This window comes from Gossypium hirsutum, chromosome D10 (genome assembly GCF_007990345.1).
Source record: "Gossypium hirsutum isolate 1008001.06 chromosome D10, Gossypium_hirsutum_v2.1, whole genome shotgun sequence".
NCBI classification, from domain to species: Eukaryota; Viridiplantae; Streptophyta; class Magnoliopsida; order Malvales; family Malvaceae; genus Gossypium; species Gossypium hirsutum.
In genome coordinates, this window is record NC_053446.1 from 57,772,382 (window position 1) to 57,791,279 (window position 18,898).

Here is an 18,898-nt window from a genome sequence, read left to right on the forward strand (position 1 = left end):
ATAGAATTCAGAGAAGGGATTCTTCGATTTGAGGGGTTCTAGCCTCCGGTTATCTCGATCCTCCTTGGGTTCAATCCTAGGTTTTTAGGTGATCCTTCTCATGACAGAATAAACTAGATATAGTGGAAAAGGACACCTACAACCACCAACTCCACTTAGATTTTAGACTTACGATTTAGAGGAACCTGACTCTAGCCAACTGCCACTTTTGTAGGACCGTCTTACACTAGATCATCATTTGATCTCAATGGCAAATGCCACACCATTTTGTCTATTGAGCTTGACAACCATTGACGCAATAAGCTAACGAACCAACTGTGTAACCTTTCCAAAACATACAAATCGGTCGCCTTTGCACAAGATGAAAAGATCACTTTTGGAAGGACATGGACAGAAGCGTCAGTCCTGTAATGCGGAGAAACGATGAATACTCGTTGAGAAGGCTAAGTGCAGGTTCTAAGCCTCATGAACCTTTTTTGGGGAATCTCAATAACCTTTGGCTAGATGAGTTTAGTGGGTCATGCTTTCCGAGAAAAAAATAAGTTTAATAAAGTGGAATTTTATTGAAAAAATAAAAGGAACAAAAGCTAGAGCTTTTAGGGAGAGGGAGTTTTTACAAAAAAGATGAGTCTGTGTTTATGTCACTTGATCCCCTATTTATAATACACAGAAAACTTAATTTGTTTCTATTAAAACTCTAAAAGATAAATAAAGATAAAAGCTGAAATTAAATCTAAATAATAATCCTAACAATAATCCTAATAAAATTCAAACTTAAATAGATTCTTATTGTTTATAAATCTCTTCTTTGAATTTTTGCCCCCAAGTCTTTCACACTTTTTATTTTTGGCACAACTTCTTTCCTATTTCGCATGCTAACCCACTTTATCTTTAAATTCATGCTTTTTGCCCCCAAATTTCCTTTTGCCTTCAATTTGGTCCCTACAAGATAAAAAACCATAAAAAGCACAATTTAGTAGAATCATACTCAAAATATATGCAATTAACACATAAAAGTATGTCATTTTAGAGTATTATCTTAGCTGGAGATGAACCCTATGATGAATTTTGTCGCTTGATTTTTATTTTACGCAATAAATACTTAGATCTTGCTCTTAATTATGTGTGCTTGATTCTTGGTTTGATATTTCTAAATTATTTATCCCTAATTGATGTGGTTCAATCAGAAGTGGAATAGACACTGTTTAAGAGTAGATCTTGCGTAATTAAATAGAGTTGCATGCAATCCTAAAAATATGACAACATAAATCTACCGAATTAGAGTCAAATCCAATAGGGGAATCCATAAATCGAATTAATCCGATAATAGTTGTTTTAATTAGAAAGAAATTTTAATTAATCAACCTGCAGTCAATTGCTCTAGCATAATTTAGGGGTTTTGAATAACGTATTTTTAATTATTGTTACCTATCATTGATAATGATGATTTCTCTTAATTTTTTAAATAATATATAAATTTGAAACTATATAAGAAAATAAATTATAATATTCACTTTTCCAAAACTCTCTTTTCCATCCAAAAAAATGCTCCCTGATTTCCAATAAGTCATTTACTTTTCAAAACATTTTTACTCCAATGTTTTGATTCCTAGGGAGCAAAACACTATCTTCCTCACAAAGCTTCAGTTTGGTTCTCTGATCCATTCGTCTTCCAGCGTTTTAATTGCATGACTTAGTACTGCACCATCCAGGTAAAACCCTTTCCTTTTCTTCAAATTCTCAGTGGCTATAATATGTACCAAAGCGTTTGCTGTGCGATGGACATGCTGAAATTTTATAGAGTTGAACTCGCTTAGTAGAGTCTTTATGTTGTGGATAATGGAACATATTTCTGATTTATCTCTGGACTTTTAAGTGTATTTCTTGCTTCACACAACATTAAAAAATTGTACCCACATTTTCTAAAGATATTATTTTATTCTAATTTTTTTCAAAACATATTAGCTGTGCCAAATTTAATTTATATCAAGAAAAAGATCAAATTCTTATAAATTATTATAAGGAAATACTATAATTTATAATCACCATTAATTATCTCATAGGATTATAATTGATTGGGATTTTCACAGACATCTTATTTTATTACTTAGAAATTAATGCATCCTATTACAAAAATAAAGTAAGACAAGAAGTAAAGAAATTATTACAAGAGATGAAAGGGGAAGATTGAAGAGCCTTTCCTTTATGAAAAAACAACAATTCGAGAAGTGCTATGAAATGAATCAAAGAGACAATCCAACAAACAATCGATAAAAGAATAATCAAAGAAAATTTTCTAAAACGACAATATTTATGGAGCGCAAATGTACTCAGTAGCCACCCTTCTTCCACAATTATCGAGTAAGAGACTCAATGAAATAGGAAGGTTGAGTTTAATGTCCAAGACATTAGCTCGGACAGCAGTGCAAAGGCAAACCGCAGCTTCAAGATCAGCCAACCCATGGATCAAACTGCAGCATGATTGGGTTGGCACGTTGCCGAGGTCGAGATTCACCAAACCACCCAACAGATTAACACACACACCAAGGCTCAATGGATTACAAGTACCATAATAGCTTTGAGCGCTACCATCGTTGGGAAACTTGTATCCGGGACGGATAACAACAGGGTTCCGAGATTTTGTGCGGTAAGAAGAACCATAGGATTATTATCAACATTGTAAGAGCTTACTAAAGCAAAAAAGAAAAGGTTAAGAGAGAAGAAAAGAGCAGTTGATGGCTTAACCTTTGAAGCCGTTTTTCCAATAGAGAATAATATGATTTCACTGAGAAAATGGACTGCGGGTGATGAAGTGATCAAAGGGTTTTTATAGAACACAAGGATGAGGTTTAAAACTAGAAAATGAAAGCCACTAAGTCATATCATTTGGATACTTTGGATATGTTTTCGTTGGCTTTGATTAACAAATCTCCCAGATCTATGAATGAGTTGTTATTATAATTATATATCGTAATCCCAAACATGGACCAAGCCGAACTTTTAAATTTTAATTATCAACCATAATTTATATATTTACAAGAGTACAACGTTGCTATCATTATTTGCTATCAGGTTATTCATTTGAATCTAGGGGTTGATTCAAATCTCATATTTTTAATTATTTTTAAAATAAAAACATAAAGTACCATCAAATAATAAAAGTTATTTGAACGGTGAAAGAATATTTTTGTAAGTTTTCTGATTGAGTTTGTGTCAATTGACTCGTAACATCAATTCAATCAAAGCTTAAATAATAACATAAATAATAATAAAATTAATAAAGTGCACATAATAAAATTAAAATGCATCTAAAATCAAAATAAAATTTTAGTTACACAGTAAACTTAAAGTTTTATTGATGTGATCAGCGTGAATTCAAATCACCTATATTCATATTTTTATTTTTTATTAAATTAAAAAGATTAAAATACCTTTAAATAATATAATTTATTTTAAATACATAAAGATATTTTAATAATTTTTTTAATTAAATTAATGTCTATAGACTCTTAACACCAACTCAATCAAAGCTTTAAATAAAAATATAAACAAAACATAATATATATTTCTATATTTAACATTTTAAAGTATTTCTATTAGGTTATATAAAATCAATTTAACAAACCATTACATTTATTAATATAATCATATTCAATATAATTATGCATAATTAAGTTATATTTATCGTGCCTCTAAAATTTTGAATTCATCTAAGAAAATATATTGTTGATTGAGTCTTAGATTAATTAACATGGATATTGTTATTAATACAGGAGAACACGGGTTTAAATGGGCTAAAGTGCATTATCCTCCTATTTATAGGTTGAGAGGGACTATGGATAGTTCTAATCATTGTGTCAAAAAGAATAGATATAATTAGAACATATAATAAGATTATTAAAAAAACATCATCTTTACTAATATATATATATATATACCCTTCAAAGATTATATATTAAATTTAATTTACTCAAAACTCAACTAATAATCTATATAAATAAAAGATAAAATATAAGCCATAACAAGAAGTTAATCCAAATTCAATGTACTTTAAATTTTGAATTTATTTATTATTTATTGTTAAAGATATGTGACCCAAATTCCTATTAAAATAAAAATGATCTACAAGGCACAGTACAGATTGCACAAGTGAAATCCGTATAGAAGTATACTACTTCTATTTGATGTTGATTAGAATAAGGTGTTTTAACCTTACTACATTACTTCTATTTGACTTCAATTAGAATATGGTTTTACAAACCTATAAATAGACATAGTCGTATCTCCTCTTGTATCATTCGAATTCGACATTATAAATTTTTCTTCTCCTCTACCTATTGTTTTTTCCTAAAATGATTTCCACGTAAAATCTATATGTGTTCTATTTTTTTTCTTTTCTTTGCGATACACTGTCATCATCGATATTCTATTTTCACATCTACAAATTATTTGAATTGTATAATCCAAGTCCAAATCTGAATTAAATACAAATATTCTACTGATATTCGAATCCGCAAAAAATAAACAATTGCAAGATTCTAATCATTTTCAAATATTCGAATTTGTTATCTAAATCAGAATATTTATCTGCATCTACTTAAAATTTATAGCAGATAATAGTTTTAAGATATGAATATGAATATTATTTAAATTTGAAAAAATATTATCCATAATTTGAAATGTTATTCTAATAAGACCTTATTTGATAATCCATTGAAAAATTAAATCAAATAAAAATTGATAGTTCCAGTAATTTAATATTTTAAGCATGTTTGGTTATTCAAAATAAAAAATAAATTATAGAATTTTTCAGAAAAAAATGTGAAAAATAATAAGTAAATAAGGAGCTATTTATCACTTAATGTGAAAATTTTTAATTATTTTATTTTATTTGTTTATTTTAATATTATCTTTTAATTATTTTACTTTTACAATTTTTAAAATTAATTTTAGATTTATCAAACAGTCTAATCATATTCTACATTTAATTTTAAATAATAATTTAAATTCAATATTTAATATTTCAATACTTAATTTATTAAACAGCACTTAATATAAGAATTAGAAAATATAAAATTATAATTTACCCACTAGAAATGGACAGATTCGATGTTACAACAAATATCCGAAAATGAGCAGTATGATAGCTGTGTTAAATTGTTATTGAGTGAGTTTTTAGTGAAATCCTAACGATGCCAATCTATTTCATTTGGTCTTTTTAAGTGAGTTTAATTGATTAATGTTATCAATCATTTTATCACACGCATGTGTATGAAAATCACATATTTAAAATATAAGTGTACATAGTGGCGGAGCTACTAAAATGATTTTTTTTCATTTAGGTCCTTTATAATTTATCAAATTTTAAATTGGTAACGGTAAAATTGTACTGTGGCCCCCTAAAAATAATAAAATTTTGATTGAATCCTTTAAAAATTATAAAGATATAGGCTATTAAAATAATGAAATTCTATTTTTACTATCGTAAAAATATACAATTTAATTCTGCCCCAAAAAAATTTTCTAACTCCACCACTGAGTGTAGATTTAAAAATAATATACAATGCATAATAAAGCGTAATGTTCGAAACTAATAATACCAATACATTTTTATTTTGATTATAATAAATCAGGTTGAATAATTGGTTTTTAATATATTTTTCTTCCTTTCTTTTATTCTATAAGAGCTTGATTTCGTCCTACAATCTAAAAGCATGTAAGACGAATTGATGATTATCAATCAAATTTAAATATTTATTTTGTACTATATATTTATTTCTATCGTGTAAATCAATTAAAAATGATCATTTCTAAGGAAATTTTAAATATAAATATATAAAAAAATTATTACTTAATAAATTATATAAATAATATACAAACATGTAACAATACAAACTCGTAGATTTAAGAAACAAAATAAAAAGAACCCCATGTGTTGGCCTAATAGTCAAGATGTTTATCACCCCAGATGTGGCCTAAGTTTGAGTAACCCTAATCGTGTTGCTATTAAGGCTTTGTCCTCTTCTTATAATTCATCAGAAAAAAACAGCTAATTTCAAAAGTAAAGCAAAATACTGGGTTATATAACGGAGATAAATTTAAATTTTACCTATGAAAAAATTGAAATACCAATGAATTTGTGTTTTATCATGAATCACACAAAAATTAAAGTATTGCAATATAAATTTGATATTTATAATAATATAGATAGGATACTAAAATTTATATAATTTACTTTTAAAAATATATGATTAAATACAAATGCAAACAATCCAAGTCAATACACAATAAAAAGCAATTTGTCTATGCAATGCACTGCAATTGTATTCAGGAGCACCTTCTCTTCCACAGACACTGAGTTCGGCCCTCAATGCAATATTAAGGTCGATGGGAAGGCCCAACATCTCGACTTTCATAGCAGTGCAAAGCCAAACTTCAGCTTCAAGATTCCCCATTCTTGCAAGCAAGCTGCAACATGGTGTTGTAGGTGCGTTTTCGAGATTAACATCCGCCAGCACCCAACCCCCCAGACACGAAACGAGGCTAACTGGTCTTGATTGTTTGAGTACACAGCTCCAGGACGAATAAAAACAGGGTTTTTAGAATCTTTTGAATCATCATCGATATTATAAGAGTTGACTAAAGTAAAGAAGAGAAGGTTGAAGGAGAAAAATAGAGCACTTGATGCTTTAATCTTGGAAGCCATTTTTCAGAAGAAAATGGTTTGAAGTGATTGAGAGAAAGCCAAAACTTGGTTGAAGGTCATGAAGTGAGCAAAGGGTTTATATAATTAAAAGGGATGAACATAAAAATGAGAGCCGAAATTAATTGGGAACTGAATGGAATTTCCCATGTATAACATGAGCACAAGGTTGTTACTTATAATACATAATATGTTCCTTGAAGGGAGATTGAATACAATAAATAATCATATCGATTTTTTCAATTGTACGCCTATCAGTATTAAATCATTGAACTCTTTTTTTATTTGGCATCAATACAATTTTATGAGGCGACGATATCTATCTCCCAAATTAGAGAAATAACAAATACTGAAATGAAAGTTTTTAAATGTGATTTTGCTCTCTCCCATTGTGACAATCTCATTTAAAAATATATCAAAAACAAATAAAATAAATATATTAATTAAGCACATTATCATTAATGGATTAATTTATGCATTGAAAATATTGATCCGTTTAAAGATTAAATTGTAAAAATTTGAAGCTAAGTTCACGAGCACATAAATCAAATTTAAAGCTTACTACTGATTTTAAATATCAAAATTTCACGTTTTTTACATCAAAAGTGACCATTAATCATGTTTTAAAAATAATTTCCAATTTTATCTTAGATTGCGTTCAAGTATAATGCTTTCTACTGAAATTTACTTCAAATATATAATTTATATATTTAAATATATAATGGTTATATTTTAATATTTTTAATAATAATATTAAACATTTAAAACTTAAATCATAATTTTTAAAAATATTTTTCACCATTGGATTGACATTTTGGATGATTTTTTTTACTAACATAATCAAAATTTTCAATTTGCTTTTGTTTAGTTGATTGCATTAAAGGATGAGAGGTGAAGTATTAAAGGATGAAAGGAGGAAGTATTTTCGAAACCTGAGCAAGCAATCAAAAACATGAAATTTTGGGCAACTTATTTTTAAATTTTGAATAATAATTTTATTTATGTTGAAATATTTTCAAATATTTATAATGTTTCCATAACTATAAAATGAAAGAACGAAAGGTTAAATCTTTTTATTATTGGTCAAAAATTATATTACGACAAAGTATTATGACCATGCAAACAATATTACTCGAAAAATTATAATATTAGATGAATAATTATATGTATTTTTAAACATGTTATTATTCATAAAAGACACATATTGATGAAAGATGCGAGACATGAAAATTCTTATACATAAGAATGAGATTTCATTTAAAAATTACACCAACAAGTTCTAAAAATTCTATCCTTCCTCTATTTTTCAGTATTATTAAATTATTCCATAAAGTATTACTACAAAGATTTCTTTGTAGAAAATAAGTTTTTTGTTATACATTGCTTAATGAATTATTTTCGTCAGTGCAAAACGCAAATAGTCATCAGCTTTATTGTATCTTCGAGGTTAATTTGTTTGAAACTCTTCTGCACACCAAATATAATAATTGGATACACGCCTTGAAATAATGTCATATTTCTTTATTTTTTGTTCGAGTTTCATTCATACGTTTGAAATTTTTCTCATTGAAATTCTGTATTAGCAAAAAATTAAATGGAGTTGTAAATATGCTTAGGTGCACCAAAAAGATAAATTAAAAAGCTAGTTAGGTGATGCGTAAGAGCCAAGAAAATGAAGAATTAAATGGAGAAAACAACATGTGATCTCACTATACTTTTTACCTTAAGTACACAAAATAGTAAGTAGAATTTTGACTGTTATTACTATCAACTTCAAATCATCATGTTTTACCACCATACCTATTGTATTTTTTATTTACTATTATAACCTTTAAATAATAAACTAGCTTTATATTTGGATATTTTGAGTTAGAAATTAATATAATAATAAATTATTTACCTAAATAATATGAATAGTAACACCGACCAAAACAAGGTCGCTTTAATAAATAAGAACGATAAAATTGAAATTACAATATAAAAAAGAAAAGAAGGGAAGAAGAGAAGGAAACAGAGAAAGACGGCAGAACTTACAGTGACAAAAGGGAGAGAACAGAAAATGGAGAGAGATTAAGAGAGAGGGACGATAAATTTTGAAGCATTTTAGGGATAATTTTTTAGAATTAAAATTCCGCCTATTTTTTAGAATTCAAATTTAACTCAATTTCTACCACATAGGCGATACTGCCAAGAAATAATAAAAATATTTTTACTTTGCACATACAACATTCAAACACAAGACCTCTGCATAAGCTAAAATCTCACTATTAAACTAATAAATTCAGTCTTATCAATAAACTAACAAGAATAAAATAAACTTTTAAGAACTAAATCGAATTTAGATTCAAAAATTAATAGAAAAATTTCAAAAGAAAGAAAATTAAACACAAAACTTCAGACACACATAACTAACACTTCGCCACCACAACCAATTAAATTAATTAACATAATACCTCAACATTTATCCCAGAATGTGATCACCCATGGTTCACCAACTTAACTTCTACTAACTCAATTAAGATGTGACAAAAAATTAATATAATAATAAATTATTTACTTAAACAATATTAATTTTATTACTTTGAGATCCTAAATCACTTAAAATATTATTGTTCAAAATATATTATTTTGATAAATAATTTGAGACCCATATTATTTTGATAAAAATATTATTTTAGTGTAGATGATTGCAGTTGTCTATAAAAAGCTCATAAAACCAACTAACATTTATGAAATTAAACACCACCAAATCTCATGTCTATATTAATGTAAGAAAGAAATATTCTAGTTAGAAAAAATTTTAAGATAATGAAAATTATTTTAATTTTGATAGCTTTTATATTTTAATATATTAATTTCTTGAAATAAAGAAAGAAACATTTTATTTAAACAAGAATAAATATCCAAGAGATGATAAGCATGGTGAGATTTAATCAAACAAATATTAAACTAAAGCAGAATTTTGACCCAGAATCTACTGTAATTTACAAATTAAGAAATTTAAACTTCCTTGCTGTAAGCTAACAATAAACCAAAAACTTTGCCTTTAAAAAGAATAGAAATAAAAAGAAATTATTTTGTAATCTTTATAAAAATTATGAAATTATAATGTACCCACTAGAAATGGATATTACAACAAATATAGGAAAATGAGCAGTTTTTCAGCTGTATTATAACAAAACAAAGGAACCGAATCAAGCATTATATCATTGCTTTTTAGTTCCCATAATCCTTTCAACCCTCCAAAGCATAAACTCCCTTCACCTTCACAACTTTAATGCTCGAGTCTTTCCATGAAGACAATCAATTTCAAGAAATGTCATCCCCATACAAGAAATCCCTTCAGATATAAAGTATACAACAAAATATAATATCCTTTATCACCAATAAAACAATACCAAAACAGAAAACAATAAATATGAGCATTCATAAAACATATATGATTCATGTGATACGGCTTCAGGACACACCGTGAATATCTCCTCCAAACACTTCATATCTACAGGAGACTAAGGGGAACCCATAAACATCTATGTACCACTACATACTCCAAAAAGTCGGGGTTCAAGAATACCCCAACAACTCCGGCTTCCTTTTCCAGTACTGTTGAAGCCTCTGCTTGGCATATTCTTTGTAGTCAAAGTCAATTTCATTGACATGCTCCTGAGGAAGAAATTTGATAAAAACATAAAAAAAAAAAAAAAAAAAAGCAATCAGTGTAAAAGAAATAAATTCCAAGCATATGACATCTCTCTTCTACTTTACAAGTACACGTCAAAAGTATCTGTAGGTTTGGTCCCTCTTGGGTCAATGACTGCATTTCAATCTCTAACAACTTCAATATAGCTCGTCTGTGACAGGTTACATGCGCTCAACATGATAGGAAAATCGCAAAGAAGCAAGTGAAGAAAAGAATAAACTTCTAATGATTACCTGAGTGATAATTTGTACCACTTCAATTCCAAATTGATTGTCCTCTTCAGAAGCAATAGTTTTAATAAAATTACAATTAACAATTCACAATCATACAGATCGTTGAGAAAGGGCAGTGATCTGCAGGGTATTTTATAGGTAGCTAAGGACCAAGCTAAAAGATTGCATTACTGACACCAAGTACATGCATTATCATCAAATGATTTTGGGATAGTAGAGATGGCCAAAATTACCGATATTATTCCCCACACACCCCAAGTGAGGTGACTCGCTAGAGTATATTTCTCAACATCTTGAAGCAGCTGCTGCACTTCAGAGTCTCTAGGTTTCTTACCTGCAATAAAAACATGGATAATATCACGGATCCCTGACTATATATTAAATTCAGAGTTATGGTCACACATCAAGTTCGAATATATAAATTGAAAGAATTGCCTTAACTTCTTTTTAACACAAGAAAATAAGTGTTAAATTAGTCCTTTGGCAAAGTATATAAGCTAAATTGGCAGCAGAATACAATAATTATGGACAGTTTAAACGTAAAAGCCGCTATGCCAATCATGCTTGCAGAACCAAAATTGGAATTATCAGAAAATGAACTACTCACAATTGCAGCCACCATGTAAACAATTAAAAAGTCACAGAATGTCTTATAAGCAATAAACAGTTACCTGAAGAATTCAGGTATACACGCAGAAATCTTAGGCGCTCTTCCAAACCTATGAATGCCACAGGACTAAAAAACTTTTTTACCATTCAGGGAATATAGCGCATTTTATAAAAGAAAAAAATGAGATCCAAAAGGTTCACCTGGATATTTACTATAATCCATAACATGGGGTGTTTCTGTGTGATAATCAGCAGCCATCTCACACAAGTGATTTGCAATATCAAAGGCAACAGGATTATAACTTGCATACTCATAATCCTATAAAAGTAGGCAACCAATCAACATCCAGAGAATTACATATTCATTACTTTGAGAGAAAACAAGTCTTGGAGAAAATAGAATGATCACTTATCGAGCAGCAAATTCAAGATCATATGAAATTTCTATCATCCACAAATTATTTAGATCTCTTTCTGCTTGATAACTTACATACAAGCACAACTTGCTCTCTTCACGCTTAAATAAGACTTAGCCAATAACATTCATGATCAAGCTTGACATGCTTGGTATAATTTATGATCCTATATTAAGCAAATACAAAGACTAAATTTCAATAAAGGATGCTATGAGACACATTACTACATCTTTTTAATTTTCAATATAGAAGATATTAGGATATTTAAAAGTAAAAGTGGTATGAAATACAGCCCACAGCCCAACTCAAGAAAAGAAACTTTGCATGGACTTAAAGAGCTCAATGATAATAAAATACTCAGGACTTAGAAAAGCATTATGAACATACGCTGAATTAACCACAGGAAAAAACATGTATATAAGTCAAACCAAAATGTTCTTCTATGAAAAATGATCTTTTGGGCTTTCCATAGGATTTAAGTTGTAGCTTTTTGTGGCGGAAAAATAAAAGGTTGTGCCTCTTAATAGAAATACAGTCTGGGTGAGTGATGACCCCAGTTTCATATCAATGTGAAAACAAGGAATAATGAGTGTAAATTCTCTCTGATGCTATTACCTGATATATCTATCTTCACCTAACCTAGTCAATGAGAAATTCATGAGATCACAAGACATCCATCAATGTCCTCTAAGTCACTCAACCAGGCAGAATTGCATCTGTACTTGGATACCATCCAGACATCACCAATTGCATCATGCGACAACAAATATCCTTTAAACAAATTCATGCATATAGAATGATTTTGCTGATATGATAATTAAGGACTAAGATAACTGCATTAATCTGCTCTATCTTAAGCCAACTTGGTCCTAAACAGGCACGGACAAAGTTCAGGAATTAGGTATTCACTACTCAGGAAACATCACACTATTCAGAAGAATACCAATAATGCAACCATATGAACAAATATGATTTTATCACTGCTGCCACTGCTGCTGTTGTCTATGTTTGAATTTGAGACCAAAATCATTCTTCCTCAAAGGTTCAGATGTTATCCTCCCATCAAAAGAAAGCAACTAACAGCCCAGCCTGTTACTCCAACTTGTCTAGAACTTTCCCATTACAAGCTATTAACATATAGTTCAATGACAAATATAAAGAAGAGTTTTGCTATTAAAATTACTGTAAATAAAGTATATACAAAGCAAGCAAGTTTGGTAGAAACTCACAATGATGGTTACTGATTTAGTCCCTTCATCAAACATTATGTTCCCATATTGTAAATCATTGTGGCAGAAACCTATCCGTTGATGCCTCGCTGAGAGTTTCTTTTCTAGAATAGAGATTTCCTCCTCCAAAGATTCTAAGCAAAAGGCTTTGGCTTCTTCCAGTGGGCTAAGTCTCTTGGCTGCCTTAAGCCATTTTCTGAACACAACCAATGGTAGAATCTTTGAATTATTAAAGTAGCTATAGGCATGAGATCCATAATATTTAGCATAATTCACCAAAGAGCTATTAAAATGTACCGCAATCTATCCCATAGCCAAACTTTCTTTGGACCGGGCATATCAAGTTCATGGAACTCCCTTAATCTGGTTGCTATTAGAGCTGATATGGCTGGATCACGCAAATCAGATGCTGATAGTGTCTGAAAGTCAATACGGAAGAAAGAGAATATCAATACACATTCAACATTTTTGATAAATAGATGAGTAAATGGCCCCAGTAGGTCGTAAAGAAGAAAGAGAGTATCTTCTATTAATTACAATCGTTAATGGGAAACTGTGATTACCATGGTAATACTAAAACTTGAAGTTCTTAATAAATGAGAAACCATATCAAACATGAACAATTTCAGTCACTAGAAAAAAATAGATGCCTAAAAGTTTTTAAAAAGATCATCTTCTCTTAATCACAGCAATGGTAGTCATTCAGGAGCTCATTCCCATTGTGAATAGAAAGGTAATAAATCATTACATAAATCAGAAACTTTAATGCTACAATCATTTAAGATAGCTGCTTGAAGAGCAAATCCCCTTTATTTACATAATTCAAAACAGAATAGTTATGCTTCATATCCATATCTAAAGTTAAAATAATATGTAAAGAAGTATGGAAAGGGAGCGAGTATCAAAGTACCCGCGCACGGATGAACTCTTCAATTCGCCCATTGCGGAACCGTCGTAGCAAACGAGGTCCTTGTCCATGCTTCGACATAAACTCAAACGTCCGGATTTCATCCTCCCGATCAAAAAACACATCCACACCCTCACCGTAAATCCTAACTAAAACCTTTTGTGACACATTATCTCCCTGGTTGGCCATTTTATCTGGAACACCTCATTGGTCATAGCACCTTTAAGAGGGATCACCTGCAAAGCTTTTGAATCCACTACATCATCCCACTCAGACGCCATCGACTGCAGAGCGTCCTTTACTTCTCGTGGCAACCTTGCCTCTTTATTGTCTACGACATTAGTTGCAGCACCCATAACAACAAACCAAACTTAACTCCACAAAAATTATGCTCAAATTTATTGGTTAAACAAAATCTGAAAACAAGGGAATGGCTGGCCTGGAGATGAAATATAATCAAACATTAGAAATCAATACATGCGTAGCTACAGATTCCCGTTATGATAAAGCAAATTCAAGAACAAGACCCATACTTGACAATAACGACTTCAAAAACACGCGTGCGCACGCACAATTGATGGAAAAATGGCCCTAACAAGAATAGCATAAACAGATATCATCGAATTTAACGCACAATTAAGCAGGTCCTTGATTAGAAATTAATAATCAATTAGCCAAATAAGTTGCAAGTTTAGACACAAAAATCCTTAAAAATAAAAAATTAAACACAACAAATGCATGATTTGTTTATTTGTTTATTTACTTAAGAATGATTTTATTTGTTAATCATTTCCTTTGCTTTCTAGCAAAGTTTAACAAACTAAACAATACGAAACCCAAAAAATTGCAAAAATATGAATAGGCATTAAGCAAAAGAGAAGCAATTAGAATATTGAAAAGAATCCAATAAAAACATATAACAAATAAATCAATTATATCAAAAGAAAAGAACACAGAGATGATGCTTACCTGAAAAAGAAAAGATGATGGGAGAAATGAGATGGGAGAGCCCGGAGTTCGTCCGTAAAGGAATCACGGCCGTTGGATCTCCTGTAGATGATCTTCCCTATTTTTGTTATAAAACAATTTGAAATGAATATATTTGTTTTGAAATGAGTGAATCTATATGTTGAAAGTAGAGGACAAAAAAAGATAAATCTCCGTTGAAAGTGACTTGTGCCTGTAAGGCTGCACACGTGTTCAATCCACAAATTAACACGTGTTCATATATGGTTTTCTTTCCATTAAGAATTCCAGAAGAAGGTATAGTATAAATTAAGCGGAAAAAGAAAACCAACCTTTTTCCCGATAAACCTCAATCCAATTCATTCCATCAAATAAATTATATAAAATATAAAATGTATGATTTTACCCCTTTTTAATATGCTTACTATTAATTTTTTATTCAACTGATCTAATCCATACTTCGACTACCAAAAAGATTATTATTTTATTTTAATTTACTCAAAATCATAAATTACAAAATAATTTAAATATTTCATTAATTATTTTTTTAACAATCTATAATTGATAATATTTGCTCTTTTTGAGAATACTTAAAATTATCCATTGCACCTTTCCGGCCGTTTTATGTACTCGGCCCATTTACCTATGATATTCGAGCTAAAACTCAATCCAAATGATTGTATTTAAAAAGTTTTGATACAGTATTAAAAGAAATTGACTTATAGTGTAGAACTTTTTAAATTTTTGTTTTATTTTTAAGTGATCCTTTTAAGAGTTGATATCGAAATTATTATTTTTAATTATTTATTTAAATATTTTTATAAATGGTCACTTTTGTTTACCTTAGGTTACATTTCAGTCACTTATGTTTGAAATATTACGTTTTAGTCACTTACGTTATCGTGTTGTAACATTTTAGTCATTAAGCTGTTAATTGTCGTTAATGGTGTAACGGTAAGCTGACGTGGCACGTTAAATTATCATTTCAAACAAAAATTTTAGGTTAAATTATACAATTGATCCCCAGAATTTTTCGTTTTAAGTAATTTAATTCTTTTATATTCTTTTAACTTTCTTTCTTTTTCTTTATTTTTCATTCTCTTCTGCTTCTCTCTCTGTTTTCCTACCTTCTTTATTTCTTTTAACATACCAGAAAGTCGAATTGGTAGTGAAGAAAGAAGCATGGTATGGGTTTATGGGCTTTTGTTATAGGCAAATGATGACAATCGACTTCTTATTTCTTTTTTCACTGCCAATTCGACTTCCTAATATGTTAAAAGAAATGAGAAAGGTATGAAAATAGTGGGAGAAACAAAAGAGAATGGAAAAAAAGAGAAAATTTTAAAGAACATAAAAGAAAAAAAAATTAAATTACTTAAAACGAAAAAAATATAGAAATCAATTGTATAATTTAACCTAAAATTTTGTTTGAAATGATGATTTATCGTGCCACGTCAGCTTACCGTTACACCATTAACAACGATTAATGGCTCAGTGACTAAAATGTTACAACATGATAACGTAAATGACTAAAACGTAACATTTCAAACATAAGTGACTAAAACGTAACCTAAGGTAAACAAAAGTGACCATTGGTGTAGTTTACCCTTAAATCAAAGCTTTTAATTGTTTTCGAATGTAATTTTTTAAAAATAAAATTCATAGAAAATGAAGAGCAACGTTGATAAAAAAAATGGATATAAACTCCTTATGCAAACAAAATAATGGCTGAAAATTTAATTGAATTCAGCTTAAATTAGTGTGAAATCTGAACAGAAACAAACATCTACTAAAAAATCCAAATAAAAAAGGGGGAAATAGAGAGATGAACCAAACCTGGCCGCTAGTCTTCTCATACTTCTCCATCTCCGATAGTTCGCCAATATTTTCATTCTGGGTCTCCATTGAAGACGACGAATCATCCAAGGCTCGAGATGAAAACGAAAAGCTTGGGGTATGGAGATGGGGTCTGAGACCTGCCAAATAAATGGGAGTGTAACATTTTGAAACTGAAGGGATTAGAACAGGCTTTGAGAGGATCCAAGTGACAGTTCTGGGGTAGATTCTGGGAGTTGGATTAGCTATTTGGAAGGGTAAGATTTTAGACATTTTAATGGGTGGTTTGGATTGGGGGTTTAATAAGCTAAAAAATCGGGGTGAAAATGGAGAAGAAATATAGGAAGAATTGGGAAAATGGTTTGATGACGAAAACACCATTTGGGAGAAAATAAAGGTCAAGTTTCGTCCACTTACACTTTTGTGCGTTACTGGTTGTAGGCGTCCGTATTGTTTGGGTTAAATGAAAGAGTTAAATTATCATATTTATAGCTAAATTTGTTCATGTATAATTTGACATATTAATTTTTATTTTGTGTAATTATATACTTAAAATTTTAATTTTGATTCAATTGTTCACAGTTAAAAAATTAACACATATATTTATTTTTCATATTAGATTAATATAATTATTTGTTTACATAATACTCAATGTAAGACGGTGTTGATTTGATAATGATATTAGTAATTTTTGAAAATTGAATTAAAAATCAAGTTTTTATTTATAAAATCGCACAAAACCAAAGTTTATGTATGGTATTTATACAGTGATACAACAAGGAGGATGTACGAAGGAAAGAGTGGTTGTAGCTGTGAATGCCTATTCACCTAGCTAGGGCAGAGAGCTAGAAATTATAAAGAGTGAAGATGAATAAAGTATGAAGGTTGAGAACTAAAGGTAAGTTAGTAGAATGTAGGCTTGGTGTCTTAGAGAGCCAATCCTTTCTTCATCGTTCTTGGGAGTATTTATAGGTGAGGGTCTCATGTAGGATAGTGCTAACATGTTGAACTTGTAATTAAACCATATTATGAAACATATAGGGTGGATGTCTTCAATGGGACGAGGATGTTTGTAATGGAACAGAGCCTGACATTTATTCTAACTTGATGATATGGAGCAATTGAACTCACGTGGTATTTGGTGACTAACAATATCACGTTCTCGATGAAAGCTTAGGGACCCAGATGGTAGATGGCTAATATTTGTTTGGATGGTCATTTTAGAAGGGAGGCTTGTTGGTGTCTTCCTAATTTGCTGGTAGTTGGTTTATAAAGTGACCTTCCTTGAGACTCTTTGATCTGTTAACCTTTTTTTTTCACAAATTGCTCCAAATGGTGATATTGTTTAAAGGTGATTTTTTGTATCAAAACCATTAAGATTATGTCATAAATTCACTCTAATATCTGTGTTTTTAGGGAGTTGTGATAATGATTATCGATAACTTTTTGGAACAGGTGGTAAGTTGCCATTAAGTGTTGCTTGTTCTTCGAAATAATACGTTTTGGGAGATAAATTTATATATTCTCTAGTTTTTCTTCTTTGAGGTTACTTTGCCTTCTTCTTTTTTTAAATTTTTGCAACTATTTTTGTCATTTTTCGAAACAATACGACGATTTATGCACTTTAGGGGTCTATTTGTTTTTATTCTTCTTGTAGTTCTTCTTTTGTTGTCGTTAGAGTTATTTTTAGTATTTTTGCTAGAGAAAATGGTTAGAGAACATGGACAATCTATAAATAATCAAAATAGAGGTGGAGGTCATATTGGTCGTGCTCCGTTGAAAGAGGTGGTGAAAAATAAAAAAAAAACTACCACAGCCAAGTTTGATAGGGCTACTACAACCAAGTTCGAGAGAAGAAGTAACAAGCATGCTGTTAGTCTTCGCTATCAATATTCTACACCCTATCGAGAGATGTATAACTTTTTAATGTATCGTGGGTTGCTTGCAAAACATCATAAGTATGAATTCAGCATCCCATAAGGGTAACATCATCTCTGCGAAGTGTTTGGCCCAGATTCTACTAGTGGGAGACCTAAGTTCTACCTTCGGTTGTTTCTTTCAGAGGCGGGTTTTACTTTTCTTCTTTCAGACTTTATCTGAGATGTGTTGTTAGATTTAGTGCCTTAAGAGTAGTATTTTTGTCTATGAACACTTGTATTTTAAAAAAAAAAATTGGTTTAATAAAAATATCCATGAATTATTTAATACCTTTTGTATATTATCCTCAATGGTTTTTATAAGCAAAGCAAATATTAACTCACTAATTATCTAATATTTAACTAATACTATTAGTTTTATG

The 18,898-nt window shown here is 29.9% G+C and overlaps 2 protein-coding genes across 2 annotated transcripts; both read right to left on the bottom strand.

The window, feature by feature from the left end:
* Window positions 1-2,311: 2,311 nt before the first annotated feature.
* LOC107915559 (pEARLI1-like lipid transfer protein 3) lies at window positions 2,312-6,455 on the bottom strand. Its single transcript, XM_041102003.1, has 2 exons — window positions 6,285-6,455; window positions 2,312-2,602 (listed from the first exon to the last, which is right to left on the bottom strand). The coding sequence occupies exons 1-2, from the start codon at window positions 6,453-6,455 to the stop codon at window positions 2,312-2,314; spliced, it is 462 nt and encodes a 153-aa protein (XP_040957937.1).
* Window positions 6,456-9,765: 3,310 nt separating this feature from the next.
* On the bottom strand, window positions 9,766-17,054 carry LOC107915185 (probable choline kinase 2). Its single transcript, XM_016844342.2, is given in 10 exon segments — window positions 9,766-10,366; window positions 10,870-10,970; window positions 11,308-11,355; window positions 11,447-11,564; window positions 12,891-13,086; window positions 13,188-13,309; window positions 13,801-13,970; window positions 13,973-14,128; window positions 14,767-14,863; window positions 16,600-17,054. Coding segments are annotated over 10 exon segments (1,488 nt in total). The 5' UTR covers window positions 16,981-17,054; the 3' UTR covers window positions 9,766-10,267.
* Window positions 17,055-18,898: the final 1,844 nt, after the last annotated feature.